General features: G+C 38.5%; 1 protein-coding gene across 2 annotated transcripts in view; it reads right to left on the bottom strand.

Moving 5' to 3' along the window:
- PHEX (phosphate regulating endopeptidase X-linked) overlaps window positions 1-21,903 on the bottom strand; it is a 204,992-nt gene that overhangs the window by 15,823 nt on the left and 167,266 nt on the right. For both annotated transcript variants that reach the window (XM_074323776.2, XM_019714582.3), the window contains exons 16-18: window positions 18,125-18,179; window positions 4,041-4,108; window positions 1,732-1,862 (exon numbers count right to left, since the gene is read on the bottom strand). In XM_074323776.2, the coding sequence (XP_074179877.1) occupies window positions 1,732-1,862; window positions 4,041-4,108; window positions 18,125-18,179 (254 nt within the window). The remainder of the gene's footprint in view (window positions 1-1,731; window positions 1,863-4,040; window positions 4,109-18,124; window positions 18,180-21,903) is intronic.

The raw sequence follows: 21,903 nt of genomic DNA, 5'->3' as shown, positions 1-21,903 counted from the left end.
AAGTGGGACTGCATCAAACTAAAAAGCTTCTGCTCAGCAAAGGAAACCATCAACAAAATGAAAAGGAAATCTACTTAACAGGAGAAAATAATTGTAAATCATATATCTCATAAGGGACTAATACCCAAAATCTACAAAGAACTCATACAACTCAATAGCAAAAAAAAAGGCAATCCAATTTAAAAATGGGCAGAGGACCAGAATAGACATTTTTCCAAAGAGGACATACAGATGGCCAACAGACATATGAAATGATGCTCAACATCACTAATCATCAGGGAAACGCAAATCAAAACCACAATGAGATATCACCTCACTCCTGACCTGTTAGAATGGCTATCATCAACAAGACAAGAATTAACAATTGTTGGTGAGGATGTAGAAAAGAGGGAACCCTTACGCACTGCTGGTGGGGATGTAAATTGGTGTAACCACTATGGAAAACAATATGGAGATTTCTGAAGAAAACAAAAATATAACTACCATATTATCCAGCAATTTGACTTCTGGGAATGTATCCGAAGAAAATGAAAACACTAATTCAAAAGGATATATGTACCTCTATGTTCACCGCAGCATTATTTACAATAGCCAAGATATGGAAACAAGCTAAGTGTCCACTGGTACAAGGGACTATTACTCAGCATAAAAAGGAAAGAAATCTTACATCTGCAACAACAAGCCATGTTTACCCGAAAATAAGACCTAATTGGAAAATAAGCCCTAGCATGATCTTTCAGGATGACAGCCCCTGAACGCGTCTTTTAGAGCAAGGCTTAATATAAGACCTGGTCTTATTTTCAGGGAAACACGGTAGATGGACCTTGAGGGTATTATGCTAAGTGAAATAAGTCAGACAGAGAAAGATAAATACCATATGATCACTCTTATAGGTGAAATCTTAAAAAAAGAAAGAAAGAAAGAAAGAAAGAAAGAAAGAAAGAAAGAAAGAAAGAAAGAAAGAAAGAAAGACAGACAGACAGAAAGCAAGCAAGCAAGCAAGCATATAGAGAACAGATTGGTGTTTGCGGGGGGGAGGGCGGATAAGTGAACTGTTTTTGTTTTGTTTTTAGTTTAAATAAATTCAATAAGAAAATATTTTTAAAGGAAAAAAATAAATAAGCCACTGATTCTCTTAGCAGCTCCCCCACTGGTGCTACCCCACCAGTTCAAGGAACAGTTTAGCTGGGCTCTTGATAATTGTGACTGACTATTGGCTACGGTGGGAGGGCACCTTTGATATTTTTCATGAGAATATTTGAGCAATAAATGGTGAAAACCTACATCATTTCATCTAGTCATTATAGGAGGTGGTTAAAGTTTTTATAAGGCTGCCGTTCTATATTTCAGTATCAAAAAGAAAGCTAAAGGTGACTAGATGTCTTGTTCAGGAACTAAAGGTAGAATTTGTCCTTTGCCACCCTGTGGCTATAAGATGACTATAAATAAACCCATACCTCTATCAGATGCACAAATCCCTTGGACAACTATAGACTTAGATATCAACTACTTTCCTAAAAACACAGCACAATGTCTTCACACAATCTTATTCCCCAAATATGAGTAAACTAGAAGAAAAAAAAAGAATTTCAATTCCTAATAAGTTCCCAGTGGAGGCTGATACTGTTGGCCTAGGAACCACACTTTAAGAATAAATGGTCTAAAGCAAGCCAATGTCCAAATGAGAAAAAGATGACCCACAAAATGCCCCTTCACAACCGTTATACTCACATTTAAGCCAGCTTTCCTCCAATAATAGTTGCTATACTGGTTAACCATGCACTTTGTTTTTTCTTTAAACTTTTCTTCTGAGTCAATAGACCACCAAGGATCCAGGTTGCCATTTTTATCATATTTTCTCCCTAGCAAAAGGAAAGTTAAAAGATATTTGTATTATTTATGGAAACTAACTTCATCTTCTTTATCCCTCACTTAGACCGGCCTTGAAAAAGCAGTCCCAGCAGCAGGGATCACTCCTGGGAGCAGCTCCTGCCTTCTCTACAGTGTCACAGATTAATTGTAAACAGGCGGGGGAGAGGAGAAAAAGGTTTGAGGAAGTTCTTTCCTTCTAAGCAACAAAGAGCATTTTAAAAATAAGATCCATCAACTATGGCATACAGCATTCTTAACCAATCTTGGATTCTTTGTTTTTACCTGATCTGACCCAAAATGTTCTCTGGATTGAGAAATGAAATGGTTTCATTCAGAAAGCCCATGGAGGAGTCAGAATGCCACTACCAGTGAAATTCCAAATGATCCATAGGAACAGCCCCGATGAGTCATTCACACCCTGCAACCATAGCCCCTGACTCAGCCCTATAGGAACGTGTTTCCTCCAAGTTGCCAGGAGCCTAGAGACACATAAAACCTCTGTTATGAATCATTCCACAGCCATCAGTGTGGATGGAAGGCCCATCTGTCCTGCTTTGACAAGAAAGGTTGCTCTAAAAAGAGAACTTGGAACAAGAATGGAAATCTCCAAAACATAATGGAAAAAAAGTTATGCATGCTTTTTTGCTATGGGCTCACTCTTCACTTTCTCTACACCTTCAAAAAACAGTTTGGGTGTATCTGGAATATCTTCCATACTCACTCAAGGTAACTAATACTTTAAATTTAATTATGCAGAGAACCCTCCACAGGGCTTCCAAGAAAGTCCCCTAAGCAAATGTGTTTATTGGAACAACCCAAAGCTCTTCAATAAGGATGGATGCCACGACCACCCCCTCGGAGAGCATAGAGCCACTGTCCTCCACCCATTAACCAACCAATCATTAAATAGTTACTGGCCATGTCCTTATATGTGCAACGTACTGTTCTAAGTATTGGTTACAGAGTGAAATTGCCATCATTAGATTCTGTCCTTTGAGAGACAAGCCTGAAGGCCACCAGAAGATTCTGAGGGAGAACTGTACTTACATTTCCAGGAATAAAGGCCCCGAACCAAGAAACCACTACTAGCTTTTGTTTCTTAGCTGAGACTATTCTCTCAGATAAAGCAAACACGCAGACAGAAAGTGTAGCTCTAGGGATTCAGATGACTACAAGGCAGCTACATTTTAACAGCGAGGAGACAGCAGGGGAACAACAAACCTAAGTGATTCAAGAAGGGCTGGTGGGAGTACAGGCAGAATTGTCCACAAGGAGAAGAACCAAAAGGGGCTCGGGCCCTGGGGTCGGCATCCAGGAAAGGATGTTGGAGACACCACAGATATGGAAGAAAGAGGTCCTTCTATGAAATGTTGCATTGGGCCAGATGCGTTCTTAAGTCTGCCTGTAAACCATTGTGTGGAGGTAGATATGATCATAATTTGCTGCTAATTCCTAAGTTTTGGAGGTTTCACATGATTTTCCACTAATGCTCCAAAGTGAAAGGAGTGTTGATTAAAAACGATGATAACTCTCAAAGGTTGATCATTTCTTCAGTTCATGTTATATTCTGCTCTTTCTTATTGCTTAAATGTGACCAGGGTACATAGCATATCCCCTACTATGCAATATTAGGAAAGCATAGCCCTTTAAAAAATAATTCTGAATATATGCCAGCATCAAGAAAAATAGAGATCAAGCATTGCATAATCCTTGTAATAGTATGAAGGAATCAGTCAGCCAAGTTCCAGAGTCCTAACTCGCTGAGTCCTAATTTGGCAACACGTATAATCATTTTCAGAACAGAGCTCACACTTCCAGGGAGAGCATCTTACTATGGTGAATAAAGAAATGACAAAGGGAAGAAGCAATAAAGTAATTCCTATAATTATTGTGGCAGCTACAGCAATCCTGATCTGGATACAAAGCTAAGTTCATTGAAATTACAAGGTTATTTTTTCATCATTCTACCCCATCAGCAATAGGAACATTTATTTATTTCAATATATCATTGTACGACATGGCAAAAAGTTTTCAATCAGCAATCATACTGTTTTGGATAATATTTAATCTATGATGATGCCACTATGCAAAAATAATAGCAACAATTAAAATCCATATAGTCAACATTATCCTAAAAGCGGCAGCTTATACAATGAACCAGTACTTACCATTATTATCAAATCCGTGTGTAAATTCATGTCCAACAATTACTCCTATAGCACCATAACTCAGAGATCTACAGCATAAATATATAATTTGGAGAAAATTATGAGCATGAATCTCAGAGCACAATCCTTCATTTTTTTCAATGAAAAGCCAAGATAATGTTTTCTAATAACCACACCCAAAAAATTGTGCAAAAAAAATCTAAACACACCCTTCTCATTGAAATAGATAAAGAAAATATAAATTCTAACACTGACATTATGACCATGAAGCAGGGCCGAGTTGGGACTCCAGTAGTAGAGGCCTCGCGGTATCCTCAGCCTCACCTTTCTTTGCCCTAAAACTTAGTAGTGCATCATCCCCCTGTGGTTTGAGCTGGAAATGTCCCCTGTCCCAGTTCCCTGTTTTAGAAAATTACCCTGAAACTTATAATTAATACCCCCATGCTTACTGATCACAATCTTTATGGCCTAGCATTCTCTCCAGGTTATTGTCATCACTGCTCCTGGGTTGATGAGCACATTGGAGAGCCACGTTGCCAGAGGGAAGGTTCCATGTAGACCCCTGGAACCGTCACGTGACCTCTGGAGGCATGCCCAGATTTTCCCTTAAATACCCTAGACTGGTCTGAGAATGTTATGGCAGTTTTTGGAGATGTGAACCTGCTGCCTTCTCAGACCACTGGAGCACTGATGATAAATGCTTATCCTATAGTCTAGCTCCTATGTTGGTCTATTACTTGAGCGGCACAGGCACCTAGTGCCCTGGATTTGTTTGGCTTCTGCTTTCACCATGCATGGGGTTTAGTTTTCCTACCCTGTTAAATTACGGATGTAAAAGAGATGGTTTCTAAAGTCCCTTCCAGCCCTAAGGTTTTGATGATTCTATATTTGCTCTAGCTATAGTTTATATTTATAAACAGCCAAGGCAACAGCAGGGTTTCAGGAGTTCCTGTCAGTAAAAATACCATTTATTTTTTATCTGAGAACCTGTTTAAAAATCACTAAAGACTTAGAAGTTAAATTGTTTTCCAATTGGAGAGATGACATCATAAAAATGGCAGCATGAAGTGAGCCTCTTGAAATCTCTCCTGGAATTTACAACAAATTGAACAACTATAATATCACAAAGGACTCCCTGCATAGCAGACAGGCAACACTAAGAGATGCACAACTGAAATCATCTAAAGGGGGACAAATAGCACGAGCAGGTGAGGAGGGAAGGGAGAAATGCAGAGACGGGGCCGCAAGGGCACAGGATGCAGACCTAGCTCAGTGCTCCGAGCTTGCTGCATCCCGGAACTACCACAGCTGTGGGAGAGGGAAGAACTCGAACTGCTAGGGCTCCACTTATGTCCCACAGGACTGAGGGGACAGCATATAACACGGCTGAACCCAACACTCACGGCAGAGACCTCGGAGAAAAGCCTGAGGGAAGAAGGCTGAAAACGGTGGTTTAAGCCTTCACTGCCAAGCAGAGAACGGAAACCTTAGGCACTGAGACTAGCCACCCCATCCCTACCCTCCCAGAGCTAGCCCCGCCCCCACCTTACCAGTGCTAGAAGTGGAACAGTAGCAATGTCAGATCAAAAGAACAGAATATTTGCAGTTCTGAGAACTGTGGACCACAGACACAGATTCGCAGGCCAACTAGTTCCGGCAAAGGGGAGGGAGCCGTGTAAGCAGGACTAGCTATGGTGGTGGTCTCCGCCACTGCTCTAGGCCACCTCTCACAACCCACCCCACCCCTGTCCCTACTAGTCTGGGCAGATCCCTGCAGGAGTAAACAGAGCCACTGAAATGCACAGGATCTGAATCTGGTGCAGGAAGAGCTTTGGAATTTCAGAAGCTCTCCACATTCTCCCAAGGAGGCGGTGCTGTATGACCCAGGCAAACTGTTAACAGAGAAGAAGCCCGCCTTCCAGGGAATCCCCTCATTGTGTGAGAAGCCAGAATACTACAGAGAAAATAAAACACTATAATGTGAGAGAGAATAAAAGGCAGCAGTCAGAGAGTAAATAAAACATTCTACCAACACGTAATGGAAAACAAAAGAAAGACATCTTTCTATCAACCTGTTGCAGAACGCACTCCTGTAAATGTCTAGAAAGAGAAATAATACAGCATTAATTGCCATGAATAACCAAGGTAACAAGACAGCTCGGAAAGAAAATGAAAAGTCTCCAGAAAATGAACTTAAAGACATGGAAATATATGACTTAAATGACAGAGAATTCAAGACTTCAGTTCTTAAAAGACTCAATGAGATGCAAGAAAACACAGACAGGCAGTTTAATGGACTCAGAAACACAATCAAAGAAAAAAAGGAACACTTTAGCAAAGAGGTTGAAATTTTAAAAAAGAACCAAATAGAATTTCGGGAGATCAAGAACTCAATAGAAGAAATGGGTAATGAAATAGCCAGCTTAGGTAGTAGACTTGGCCAGATGGAGGAAGGAATCAGTGACATCGAAGATAGAAATCTGGAAATGACACAGATGGAAGTGGAAAGAGACTTGAGACTTAAAAGAAATGAAAGAACTCTACAAGAACTTTCTGACTCCATCAAAAAGAGCAATATAAGAATAACGGACATACCGGAAGGAGAAGAAAGAGAGAAGGGAACAGAGAGTATATTCAAACAAAGAGTCAACGAGAAATTTCCAAACTTGTGGAAAGAACTGGATCATTGAATCCAAGAAGCAAATAGAACACCTAATTACCTCAACCCTAACAGGCCTTCTCCAAGGCACATTGTATTGAAGCTGTCAAAAATCAACTACAAAGGAAGAATCCTCAAGGCAGCCAGGGAAAAGAAGACGGTAACCTACAAAGGAAAGCCCTTTAGATTATCATTAAACTTTTCAGCAGAAACTCTAAAAGCCAGGAGGGAGTGGAACCAAATATTCAAACTATTGAAAGAGAGAAATTATGAGCCAAGAACAATATACCCAGCAAAGATATCCTTTAGATATGAAGGAGGAATAAAGACCTTTCCAGACATACAGAAGCTGAGGGAATTTTCTAATACAGGACCTGCACTACAAGAAATACTAAAGGCGGCTATTTGACCACCATCAACAGGGACAATTTGTGGCAACCAAAACATAAAAAGGGGGAGAGTAAAGGCCTGAACGGGAATATGGGAATGGAGAAAGTAGGCATGCTGAAGAAAATGGAATACTTTAAATATCAAACTTTCTTTTACATAAACTTAAGGGTAACCACTCAAAAAAAATCCAGAACTGAAATATGTACTATAATAAAACAAGAAACAGAGGGAAACATCATAGAATACCACCACATAGAAATCATAGACAACAACAAAAAGGCAAAGAAACAATGGAGACACAGTCTTACCAGAAAACCAAAGACAGAATAATAGGAAATCCTGACATATCAATAATCACCCTAAATGTAAATGGACTGAACTCACCAATAAAAAGGCACAGAGTAGCAGATTGGATCAAAAAACTAAACCCAACCATATGCTGCCTCCAAGAGATACATCTGTGCTACAGGGACAAACATAGACTCAAAGTGAAAGTGTGGAAATTGACACTCCAAGCAAATGGTATCCAGAGAACACCAGGCGTAGCCATGCTGATATCAGATGAAACAGACTTCAGGATAAAAAAGGTAACAAGAGACAAAGATGGACATTTCGTAATGATAAAGGGGACTATACAACAAGAAGACATAACAGTCATCAATATTTAGGTCCCCAATCAGGGAGCACCGAAATATACCAAACAACTACTAACAAAACTAAAGGGAGAAATTGACCAAAACACAATTATACTGGGGGATCTAAATACATCATCAACAGCTATGGATAGGTCATCCAAAACAGAAAGTAATGAAATAGCAGCCCTAAATGATACATTAGATGAAATGGACATAATTGACATTTACAGAGCACTTCATCCTAGAATATCAGACTACAACATTTTTTTCTAGTGTATATGGAATATTCTCAAGGATAGACAATATATTGGCACATAAAACTAGCCTTAGCAAATTTAAGAAGATTGAAATCATGCCAAGCATATTCTCTGATCACAAGGCTTTGAAATTGGATATCAACTGCAAAAGAAAGCAGGAAAAACCACAGATACATGGAGATTAAACAACATACTTTTACAGAATGACCCAGTCAAAGAAGAAATTAGAGGAGAGATCAAAAGATACATAGAAACAAATGACAATGAAAATACATCCTACCAAAATTTTTAGGATGCAGCGAAAGCAGTTTTAAGAGGGAAATTTATATCCTTACAGGCCTATCTCAAGAAACAAGAAAAATCCCAAATAAATAATCTCATGTTACACCTTAAAGAACTAGAAAAAGAAGAACAAATGAAACCCAAGGTCAGCAGAAGAAAGGAAATAATAAAAATCAGAGCGGAACTAAATGAAATAGAGAACAAATAGACAATAGAGAAAATTAATGTGACAAAAAGCTGGTTCTTTGAAAGGTTAACAAAATTGACAAACCCTTGGAGAGGTTCACTAAGATAAAAAGAGAGAAGACACTAATAAACAAAATCAGAAATGAAAAAGGGGAAGTTATCACTTATGCCACAGAAATACAAAGGATCATCCAAGAATACTATGAAGGACTATATGCCACCAAATTCAACAACCTAGAAGAAATGGACAAGTTCTTAGAAACATATAGCCTTCCAAGGCTGAATCACAAAGAACTGCAAAATCTAAACAGACCAATCACCAGCAACGAAATTGAATCAGTCATCCAAAACCTTCCGAAGAGCAAAAGTCCGGGACCAGATGGCTTCACTAGTGAATTCTACCAAAACTTCAGAGAGGATCTAATACCAATCCTGCTCAAACTCTTCCAAAAAATTGAAGAAGAGACAGTACTCCCTAACTCATTTTATGAGGCCAACATTACCCTGATACCAAAACCTGGTAAAGATAACACAAAAAAGGAAAACTACAGACCAATATCTCTGATGAATACAGATGCAAAAATCCTAAACAAAATTCTAGCAAACCAAATGCAACAATGCATTAAAAAGATTATTTATCACAACCAAGTGGGGTTCATCCCAGGGGCACAAGGATGGTTCAGCATACACAAATCCATCAATGTGATACATCACGTAAACAAAATAAAGGACGAAAATCATATGATTATATCAACAGATGCAGAAAAACTATTTGACAAGATACAACATCCATTTATGATTAAAACAATTAATAAAATAGGTATAGAAGGAAAATACCTTAACATAATAAAGGCCATATATGACAAACCCTCAGCTAATATCATAATTAATGGTGAAAAACTGAAGCCCTTTGCTCTATGTTCAGGAACACGACAGGGCTGTCCCCAATCACCTCTGCTTTTCAACATAGTGTTGGAAGTCCTCGCCAGAGCAATCAGGCAAGAAAAAGAAATAAAAGGCATCCAAATTGGGAATGAAGAAGTTAAACTGTCACTCTTTGCAGATGACATGATGTTATACCTAGAAAACCCTAAAGACTCCACCAAAAAGCTATAAGAAACAATAAACGAATACAGTTAAGTTGCCGGCTACAAAATCAACATACAAAAGTCCAGTGCATTCCTATATACTAACAATGAAATCTCAGAAAAAGACATTAAAAAAAAAAAAAAAAAACAATTCCTTTTGCAATTGCAACAAAAAGAATAAAACTCCTAGGAATAAACTTAACCAAGGACATGAAACACCTGTACGCTGAAAATTATAAGACATTTTGAAAAGAAACTGAAAAAGACACAGAGATATGGAAAGACATTCCGTGCTCATGGATGGAAAGAATCAACATAGTTAAAATGGCCGTATTACCCAAAGCAATACACAGATTTAATGCAATCCCCATCAAAATCCCAGTGGCACTTTTTAAACAAATAGAACAAAGAAATCATCAGATTTGTAGGGAAGCACAAAAGACCCTAAATAACCAAAGCAATCCTAAGAAAAAAACAATGCTGGAGGTATCACACTCCCTGACTTTAGCTTGTACTACAGGGCAACAATAATCAAAACAGCATGGTATTGGCAGAAAAACAGACACACAGACCAATGGAATAGAATCGAGAACCCAGAAATAAACCCAGATAAATATGGACAGATAATTTTTGACAAAGAAGCAAAAAACGTACAATAGAGAAAAGACACCCTCTTCAATAATAAATGGTGCTGGGAGATTGGATAGCCACATGCAAAAGAATGAAACTGGACTGCTATCTGTCACCATGTACCAAAACTAATTCAAAATGGGTCAAAGACCTAAGCATAAGACCCGAAAGAATAAACTGCATAGAAGAAAACATAGGAACTAAACTTATGGACCTTGGGTTCAAAGAGCATTTTATGAATTTGACTCCAAAGGCAAGGGAAGTAAAAGCTTAAATAAATGAATGGGACTATATCAAATTTAATAGCTTCTGCACAGCAAAAGAAACCATCGACAAAATAAAGAGGCAACCAAAGGAATGGGAGAAGATTTTTGCAAACAGTGCCTCCGATAAGGGGCTAATATCCAAAATATACAAGGAACTCATGCAACTTAACAACAGAAAAACAAACAACCCAACTGAAAAATGGGCAGAGGACCTGAAGAGACATTTCTCCAAAGAGGACATACAAATGGCAAACAGACATATGAAAAAATGCTCAACATCACTAATCATCAGAGAAATGCAAATAAAAACCACAATGAGATATCACCTCACCCTAGTCAGAATGGCTATCATCAACAAGACAAATAGTAACAAGTGTTGGAGAGACTGGAGAAAAAGGAACCCTCATACACTGTTGGTGGGAATGCAGACTGGTGCAGCCACTATGGAAGGCAGTGTGGAGGTTCCTCAAAAAATTATGAATAGAATTATCATATGACCCAGCAATCCCTCTCCTGGGTATCTACCCAAAAAATCTGAAAACATTTATACATAAAGACACGTGTGCTCCAATGTTCACTGCAGTTTTATTTACAGTGGCCAAGACATGGAAACCAAAATGTCCTTCAATAGATGAATGGATAAAGAAGTTGTGTATATATACACAATGGAATACTATTCGGCAGTAAGAAACGATGAAATAGTACAATTTGTGACAACATGGATGGATCTTGAGATTATAATGCTAAATGAAATAAGTCAGAAAAAGTAGAGAACCATATGATTTCACTGATATGTGGTGTATAAAACTGAAAACAACAAAAGAACGAGACAAACAAATGAAGGAACAAAAACTCACAGACACACGCAATACTTTAGGAGTTACCAGAGGGTAAGGGGGTGCTCTAGAAGAGGGCAAACGGGGTCTAATATATGGTGATGGAAAGAGAACTGACTCTGGGTGGTGAACACACAATGCGAGATATAGATAATGTATTACAGAATTGTACAATTTAAATCTATGTAACTTTATTAACCACTGTCACCCCAATAAACTTGAATTTAAAAAAAAATTACTTTCCAAATGTAGTCATAAAAAGGGGATAGAGCAGAGATTAAAAGGTATCACCGTGCTTTCAAACGTAGTCACATTCCTCTGCTTTCATGACATACAAGCTCACAAATGAATGGCAAAGACTGGGAAGCCTTAACCACATTTGGAAAAGGCATTTGATCATTTCTCTTCACCTCTGAGAAGTATGTGGTCGATTACCTACAAGGGTGACAACAGACAATTCCACATGCCCTGCATGCATGTGCCCCTCCTCCCATCAAGAGGCAACCTATTTTCTTTCCTGGGAACCCGGATGGGCCTGGGAACTTGCTGTGACCAACAGAAAGCAATGGGAGGAGACGGATGCTACTTTTGCTCCTAGACCTTGAGAGGCCTTCCTTGTAGCTTCCTTCTCACCCCACCTTTGAAGTCAGCTGCAATGTAAAGAAGTTGGACTAACCAACTGGAGAGAGAGAGGCAAAGTGAAGCAAGCAAGAGACACCAAAAGTTGAGAGACTTCTAAAGGAAGAGAGAGGCCCAGCCATTTGAACCAGCACAACAGGTACAGCAGACCTGTGAGTGAAGTCATGTTAGATCCTCTGGCCCAGGTCAAACTGCCCAGCCAACACTACAGGGAGCAGAGACAAGCCGTCTCGGCTGGGTCCAGCCCAAATTGCAGAATCATGTAAATAGTGGCTGTTTGGTGATGCTTTGTTAAATAGCAATAAATAACCGAAACAAAGAATACTCATGATATATGAAGAAATCAATACGGGGGCTTCCATACGTGTATGTCTGGAATCTTCTGTCTCAACTACAAGCTACATGAAGGTCAAATCCTTATCTATTTGATTGCTGCTAAATTCTCTGTACCTAGTACACAGTAAGAAAGTAACAATGCAAAAAAAAGCAGAGAACCATATGATTTCACTGATATGTGGTATATGAACCAAAAACAACAAAAGAACAAGACAAACAAATGAGAAACAAAACTCATAGACACAGACAGTAGTTTAGTGGTTACCAGAGGGTAACGGGACGGGGGGTGGGGGGTGGGAGATGAGGGTAAGGGGGATCAAATATATGGTGATGGAAGGAGAACTGACCCTGGGTGGTGAACACACAATGTGATTTATAGATGATGTAATACAGAATTGTACACCTGAAATCTACGTAACTTTACTAACAATTGTCACCCCAATAAACTTTTAAAAAGAAAAGAAAGTAACAATGGGATTTTAACTAATTGATTAACTTTACCATTTCGTGCAAGTGACAGATCTATATATAACCTATTTGTCACTTAATGTGTACAAGAGGATTATAGACAATGTAAAATCTTTGTCATGAGGATACTTCCCGAGACTTGCAATTATGCTAAAAATATTTCACAGTTGCTTCCTGACATGCAACATCAAAGTAACCCAGCAAATAGATAGGACTCATAAGTGGAAGGAATGAGAATTTTTGAAGCAACATGTTATTACAGGACATAATGATCCTTAACATGCTAATTGTTTGTCTCAACTATACCCAAGGAAGTGCTGTAAGATTTAATTTTTCCCCTTGGTGGCAATTCTTTCCTTTGTTATTTCTTTCCTGCAAGGTAATTTGCATTTGAAAAAATGCTTCCTACTGTTTTTCCATCATTGCAAACCTTCACTAAGGAAGTAAAATTATGCATTTCAATCATAGAGCTATCATAGCAGTGTGGGACAAACTTGTAATTTTGCATAGTGCTAATTTTTGCAGCAGTAGCTATCACTGCAGCCTGTAACATTTCGTTTTTCCAAACCTCTCAGCCCTGAAAATCATACTGGGTAGTCTACAAGCCTTGGTCAATGCTAATGGACTTAAGGGATGAACAACAGGAGTTTATAGGAACTGCTTTGCAATAAATGCCCCTTAAGAGGGGCTGCTCCAATGAGCTTCCTGCTTGCAAAGGTAATAGAGAATTTCATAAAATGATTGACATCATAACTTCCAATTCTCAGTTACATAATTGCAGTCCTTTGGACAAGAGACAAAGAAAAAAAGTTATTTTATATGACTAATCCTTACAATGATAATGTTTTGTAATACTAAATTCACATCTTCCATTTTATCAATGGGTATTATTTAAATTAGCATGGCATAAAAATAAACAAACTCATAGGCTTTTTAAACTATGACTGGCTAGCGAAAAGCAAGAAGACCCTTGCAGAGAAAATCTAGCCTTCCAAAAATAAAATGGGGAAGACGACAATTTTTCCATCTGCTCAGTTTTTTTGTTCTTATTACCCAATGGGTTTAACATATGCACAGGGTTTGCTGTTAACAGGGAATCAACCATAGTGCTGTCTCGAGCAACCATAATCTCATGTACTCATTGAGAAAGGGCTACACTAAGCCTGAAACGAAAATTCATACAAATCTCAAGTGTTGGAAGTTGCTTTAAGGTCATCTAGTTCTATTTCACAACAGAGGCATGGGCCCCCTCTACAAAAACCTGTTCAAATGGTGCTGAGACTTCTCCTTGGGCATTTCCAATAACCGGGAGCTCACCTCCTTCTCAGGTGGCCCATTCTCTCTTCAGGTGTTTCTACATAAAACAGCTCTCCCTAATGTTGTTCTGAAATCTCTTTCTTGTGTCTTTTATCCATTGGTGTAACGTAGTCTCTAGCCAAACACCCTTTGACCCCCTGAATATAAAATCATTCTGCCACCTTAACTTTCATTCAAAAAATGTGAAGTTATGAGGTTCTTCCTCAAGTGTTCTCTTCTCAAGTTCTTGCAACTTTTTCTTCAGTCATGAATACTAGGCCAGCATTTCCAAAACCATAGGGGAAAGGGGAGATTAGGAACCTCTAGTTAAAACACATTTAAATAGGTTTCTTTCTTACAGAACTTCTTGGGAATTTTTATGCTGCTAAGTATTATGATTCTCCAAACAAAGGGAAAGGGAGGATAATTTACCTCTATCACTACTTTAAGGAATACACACTTAGGGATAGGTTGTGTTAGGCCATTTACAATCCCTATTCTCTCTTCAGGAAACAATTCAGCTTACTGATAGCCCCATAATTAGACCAAAAACTCGGCAGAGGGCTAAGCTGACCAGTGTAAGCAGAAAGGATACTCACTAACTGGTTCTGGAGGCTATCCAACCAGAACAGATGGATATATGGGAATGCATCTCACAGGACTGTGATTCCCATGTCTCCAGCATCTCCATATTTCCAATGCCAAGTACTCAAAAGAGGCTTAATAATTATTCACAGAGCAAGTATCTTAATAGAGAACATAGACCTCTTTAGTGAAGTAATGCAAATCTCTCTCCTACTCAAGTCTTAAATATGGCTCAGCATAAGGCTGAAATAATAGACACTAATATTATTTTCTAAGTTTCTATGATTTTGATTTTTATATCAGAAAATAATCTCATAGACCCAATAAACAAATTCATTGAATCAAAAACTTCAAAAGTTAAGCAGACTATTTCCAAGTCCCCAGGTATATAACCACAATAATAGAAACTCAATTAAACTGCTAATGATAAGCAGAATCAAAGAATTCTAGGACATTTTTGGTTTGAAGGGAGTTTAGAGAATGAATATGTAACCTAAACCTCTAATTTTATGTAAGTATATATAAATTTCTAATCTTAACAACAGGGAAAATTGATTCCAAATATCTGAACAGTAATGAAAACTATGCAGCTGAGGCCTGGGATGATATGAATGGATTTGGTCGATACAAACCATTTTCATTTTCATTTATGCTGACAATGGTGCTTTCCTCCAGCAGGCTTCATTAATGCCTGCTACTGTCCCCTCAGCACTCACCACTTTCAAGTACACCAATCCAACAGCTCCCAACTGCCAGCTCCTGAAACTACGGACGCTCCTCCACTCACGATGGGGCTGCATCCCAAGAAACTCATTTTAAGTTGAAAATACCGTAAATCAACAATGCATTTAATACATCTAAGCTACTGAATATCACAGTTTAGCCTGGCCTACCTTAACATGTTGCGTACGGATCACGAGAATCTTCATGAGGGATTTAAACCCCACCATACACAACGTGTTAAACATGCTCAGAACACTACATTAGCCAACAGTGGGCAAAGTTATCTAACACAATGAATCCACTGTAGACTATCAGTTGTTTACCCTGGTGATCGCGTGACTGACTGGGAGCTCCAGCTCACGGCTGCAGTCCAGCATCATGAGAGTGTATTGTACCACATATTGCTAGCCCGGGAAAAGATAAACATTTGAAGTATGTTTTCTTTTTTTGTTGTTGTTTATTTTTATGCATAAACGATTTATTCCATCCTCTCTTTCTAGTTTTCTTAAATTTACAAAGGATCAGTTTGCATTATACCTTTCTGCCAAACATCTCCCTACATTATGTTAATAAAAGGTTTGTCCTAATGAAAAAATAACAAATCCAAGGAAAGGGTCAGGACCTTATTAAAATTGGAGCAACTCTAATTCCTGACTGCTATTAAATTACTCATATTTCTATGAACAAAGAACCATGGAATTACATGATTCACATAGGTCATCTGCTAAAGGAATCATTCCATTGGCACACTGTCAAGTATTAAAAAGAGGAAGACTATTATTACTTTGATATTACTTGGTAAATAAAAACAAGGTCCTACACATAGATAAGAAAGACAATGGACCACATGGGTAACTATTTAACTAAGGTTAAGTTTCCCCTATTCAAAAATCTCTCTCTTGGGCACTCTTTCAGTGGTTTCTGAAATTAGAGATTGACTTTTGAGCAATTATCCCATTAAATGAAGTATGTTTTCTACTGAATGTGAATCACTTTCAGACCACTGTAAAGTTGAAAAATCCTAAGTTGAACCACTGTAAGTCGGAGACTGTCTATAGTAGCTTAAGGACTTTCTCCAGCCACCAGAGCCTTCTTGGCCTAGGCTAGGCAATCCCAGGCAGTTAATACACCTGGTGGAAGCCCTCAATCAATGATGGAAGGTGAGGTGAAGGATAAATACCCCAGCTCCCTTGCCCCTGAGGTGGGATCACACTGAAGCATATTCTATAACTCCACAGCAGGACTTAGCCCCAGTTGCCCATAGTGGTAAGTGGCTTTGCAACAGATGTGTGGTAAACAGAATGAAGGCCCCCAAAAGATGTCCACGTGCTAATCCCTAGAACCTGTGAATGTGTTATTACATGGCAAAGGGGAATTAAGGTTGTTAATCAGCTGAGCTTAAAATAGGGAGATTATCCTGGATATTCGAGCGCACCCAATATAATCACAAAGGTCCTTAAAAATGGAGGAGAAAGCAAAAAAGGACAGCCAGAAGATGTGACTACAGATGAATGGTCAGAGAAATGCAACTTTGCGAGTTAGGAAGATGGAAAAAGAGGGCCTTGAGCCAAACAATATAGACTACAAAAGGCAATGAAATAGGTTCTTCCTTAGAGCTTCCAGAAAGGAACACAGCCCTGCCGACACCTTGTGTTTGGCCCAGTGAGACCCAGGTTGGACTTCTGACCTACAGAACTATAGGCTAATACATTTACATTGTTTTCAGCCACTAAATATGTGATAATTCATTATGGCAGCTATAGAAAACTCCTACAACACACTTTATTGGCTTCCTTCCTTCCCTGTCTCACTTCTCCACTCCCCTGTTGGTGTTTCCTAATGTCATCTCCCAAAAGAACTACTTGCACTTGAATACTTGTCACAGGATCTGCTGCTGGGGAAGCCCAAACCGAATGATTTCTACCATACTTCTCTTATTTCTATGTGACCCCATATCTTTTTAACCTACATAGTCATATTTAAATTGTCATTTATCCAAACCAAAACACAAGCAACTAAACTTCTAAAATCAGGACTAAATTTTGTGTGCATTAAAGCACCAGAGCAAGTAAAGGCACATAATAAAAGTGGTGATATTAGTGACAATGAATATTACATGAATTCCCACTATATATGGAAATTCTGAATTACATAAGTCTATAATCTGTTGGTATTAATAGCCTTTAAACTGATATCCTTAATCCCAGACATTGTCAATTTCTGAATTATTGTATAGCTACTATTATATTTCTAAAGAAAATTTGATTACCTTTACTTGCTCAAAAACTTTAATATGTTCTATTGCCTATTAATGCCCAGGCTCCTTGCCTGGCATTCAGAGGTCTCCAATATCAAATATCAGCCTTCTTTTCTAGATTTCTTTTCCATTGCTTCCCTTCATATACCACTTAAACAAGCCAAACTAGACTCTGCTATTCAGTATGTTTCTTTCCTTTTCTCACGTTGTTTCTTCTCTCTGGAATGGTTTTAATCCCATCACTATCAACTCAAATCACAGCAATCCTTCAAGGTCTAACTATCTGTAGTATGAATCAATGCATAAGTGACTAAATGCATAAAAACAAAAGCTACCTGTGTATTCGTTGGCTTTCCTGCCCAGTCATACACCCTGGTAATAAGAATCAGAAAACAAATATCTAAAATGGTGAGAGTGAGGTCAACCCATGCCAGGTTCCATGCCCTCTTTTTGCTGAACCACTGGCTTTGTTTTTCTGCCTTCTGTGATCTACCAAAGCAGCAAGTTCTTCCTTACATGTCAATAACTGTTTTCTTTACATATTTACTCACCGAGGATATTCTGTTCCCCAAAAGAAAGGCTTCTGGAGCTCTCCTGCTGGAAATCCTGGGAGAAAGACAAATAAAATTGTAAGGGATATAGAGACTGATTTGATGATGAATAACTGTTTCCACCAGCTTTAGCCTTGAAATTTCGAAGGCCTATCTGAAAAGTACCTCTTGTGGAGGTAGGTGTCCTCTAAGAGATCCAACTAACTCTCTAAGATGAATATCTCTAAGATGATATTCAACCGAATTTGAAATAAGTACATTACATCAGTTTCAAGGAAACCATTTTGCATGGATACACTAGTGGCAGCATCCAGCCTGCCATGAATGGGATTCCTTTGTACATAGCATGTACAGGAGGCTTCCAGCTGTCCAACAGTTTCCCTAATATAGAAAGGACAGGTTTCATGGACACATATCCCGTGCAGGCACACAGGGCCCCCCATGCAGAAGGACCCTGAACTTGATTTAATGTTCTGCTGTTACTGTCTTGCAACTCTTAATAATTTTATCTTTGAATGTGATTTTGTAAGTGGAATCCAAGGGGACAAGGAGGCATGCATGTGAGCAAAGGGGCCATGCACGATATGTGTGTCCTCGGTTCCTAGGAACACAGAAAACCAGTAGACCCACAATGTATGGGATTTCAGCAAGACTCAAAATGAATACAAGGTAAACATGTTACATCTGGAAGTGAGTAGGTGGGGGCTCTCACAGCCCCAAGCGGGCTCTTTCCATTGGAACTAAAATTTGCTTAGATCTCCAAAAGGCAGCAATGGCATTGTAAGAAACATGAATAACCAAGGAACCCTGTCATACTCTTTCTTACTCCTATTACTTCCCGGTATCAGCCAACCACATACACTGAAAATGATAACATAGAAGCAAAGGGAAAGATAGGGCAACCCATGGTTTCTTCTCCATTCAGTTCTTCCTTATTCATCAGTAAGCCAAAGGTACACAGTGTTGGTAGAATGTGTGCATATTAAGAAGTGAAATAAAGACAGTTGAGTTAGTTTTGTGCAGCATTTCCACTGTGAGAAAATAAATATGCATATATAAGCTACAAAATACAAACTGTATAATTTTGGTGATTCCATATACAAATTAAAAGCTCTTACATTTGCATTTAAAACTGGCATTGCACAATATAAAGGTGAACAATAAAATTATGTTAATGATTTAAATTTCTAATTTTTCTTATAACATCATTAAATAGCAAATTAAAAAAAATACCATGCCAAGTCTAGAGAAAGAGAGGCTATGGACGGCAGGATAAAGCTTTATATTTTAGCACCTTTAATAGTATTTTTTCCTGTTGTCTGAACAGCGGGCCTCCATATTTTATTTTGCACTGGGCCCTGCAAATTATGTAGCTGACCCTGGGTGCACATGAGTGCGAGAAATGCTTTGCTTTGTTTTGCCATTTCAACTTACCATTAAATTTAGCACCCTGGGTTGATCCTAAGAGCTGCACTTACAAGTGACCACAACTGGGGACGCAAACAACAGTAACAAAGAGAGAGAGAAAGATGCCTTCTTGCAATGTCCTTGACTGCTCCAGAGCCACAAGGCCCCTTGAGACTGAAAGCTCTTTTTATCAGTTAAAATGCTTGCTCTTCCCTCTCTCCCTCTCAGCATTCTTTCTACGTGCCCTCCATGGCAGGACACTATGACGAAAAGTGAGAGAAGGAAAGCAAATTCTTAATTTAAAATGAAATGTTAATTCTATGTAACTCGTATATATATATATTCTTTATATGTTAATAATATCATAGTTTAAGATTTCAAGATGCAAAAACCTAATTGCAAAGCAAAGATGCATCCAGCTTGTAGTTAGTTCTCTCTCTCGCTGCTGCTTTTACATAAAGAAAAATGCATCTGACTTTGAAGGGCAACATCACATTAACCTTCATAAATTCTACATTTCCTTAAGTATCTTTGGCATCTTTACATCAGTATTTCATCCTCTTTTTTCGTGATTACTTTTAGTAAGTCATTCTTGGCCATATATATATATATATACACACACACACACACACACACACACAAACACTTAGATACACACACACATATCCAAAAAATGTATACATTTTAAGGAAAAGTGCATTAAAATTGTAATACTCAATATATACCAATAACAAAAAATGAATACAAGTCATGTTTGACTTCTGCAATTACAAGTGGTTACCATCAGCGTAATTTTAATAGTTTTTTCCTTTCCCCTGTTATCTATATATTACTTTTTGAAGTTGAATTGAATTACAGTAGCAATGTGTATTATGACGTTCGCTCAAAAGATGGCGTTAATAAAATGAATGCTAGCATCACCACGCAACAGGCAGGACAGTCAGAGAAAATGGCGGAAGCACGGTTGTTGTTTGAGGAGCGCAAGACCATTTTGAGGTGGTATTTGAAATTCGAGAGCGTTGTGGAAGTACAATGACAATGGAGGTGTGGGTCTGCAACAGAGCCTCCGACACGCCTAACAACTGCACACATTCGTGATAAGTCTGAGACGCGTGGTGCTGTGTGTGATGTGCACAAGGGAAGATCCGGGAGGCCGCCCATGGTAACAAGTCCTGCTTCTGCTGCTGTGGTGTTGGAACAGGTTACACGCTCGCCACAGAAGTCTACCAAATAATGTTCACCGTAATTAGAGGTGTCTAGACGCTGACCGTAACCACTTTGAGCACCTCTTGTCATTGCAGAACTCACATGTGACTTGTATTCATCTTTTGTCATCAGTATATATTGAGTATTCCAGTTTTAATAGTTTTTTCCTTTCTTAAAATGTGTATACATTTTTTGGCACTCTCTGTGTATATGCAAGTATAAATCACATATACTACATGTAAACCACAGTGTTTATATGAAAATTCTGTCTCTCACAATACATCATCAAAAAGCAATGATATTTCCTAATAAAAACAATGATCATAAGCCAATGTGATTTAATTATTAAATCATTATGGCTTTCCATAATGTGCCCAGCTGGAAGCATTTGTGTCCACTGCCAACCTCTTTACAGGAAAACATCTGACACCTGCATGAGCCTCCATTTCTACCTCGATGGCTGTTGGAGGCCCCAGACTCGCAGGCCACAGCCATCATAGTCCCCTGATCAGCTGTATCTTTCCAGCTTGTCAGGGCCATGGAACCCAACACTGATCAACAGAAGACTCTGATGCCCTCCCTTAGGACTGTTGTGCTGAAGTGACTGGATTAACAGTTTAAGCTGCATTTTTGGAGATGTCAACTGGCAAGAGTGATAGATCAAATCCCAACAGGACCTACTCAATATCTTATCTCAAAAAGCGGGTAAGTTGTATTTAGCAAAGGTAGAAGTAAAAATATTAAACAAATGGAAAGGGAATTCTTTTTCTTTTTCTCTCTCTTTTTAATAGGCTTTCATGTTTTCTTGCATATCCATTTTATTTCCTTTTTTCCCCATTTCAGCACTTCTTCAGCACCTGTTTCATACTTTTAAAGCAGCTCCTTTTTCTACCCATGTTTTTATGGGAGGCATTCCTCACACTGTAAATGTGCATATGAGTTTGTGTGTGTGTGTGTGTGTGTGTGTGTACACAAATATATATATATGTGTATATGAATATGAGAGGGAGGAAGGCAAGTAAGAGACATTTAACCAATGGATTGGCAAAAATTAATAAATTTGGTAATAGGTCATCTTGGCCAGGGTGTAGAAAGTATATTGGTGGTAGTGTAAATTGTTGGAAGCATTTTGGAGAGCAATTTAGTCATCTCTTAATGCTTTAAAT

The sequence above is a fragment of the Rhinolophus sinicus genome, chromosome 18 (assembly GCF_057876585.1).
Source record: "Rhinolophus sinicus isolate RSI-liver-muscle chromosome 18, RSI-T2T, whole genome shotgun sequence".
Classification (NCBI taxonomy): domain Eukaryota; kingdom Metazoa; phylum Chordata; class Mammalia; order Chiroptera; family Rhinolophidae; genus Rhinolophus; species Rhinolophus sinicus.
The sequence above is the reverse complement of the archived record's forward strand: the minus strand, read 5'-3'. Positions and strand labels throughout refer to the sequence as shown.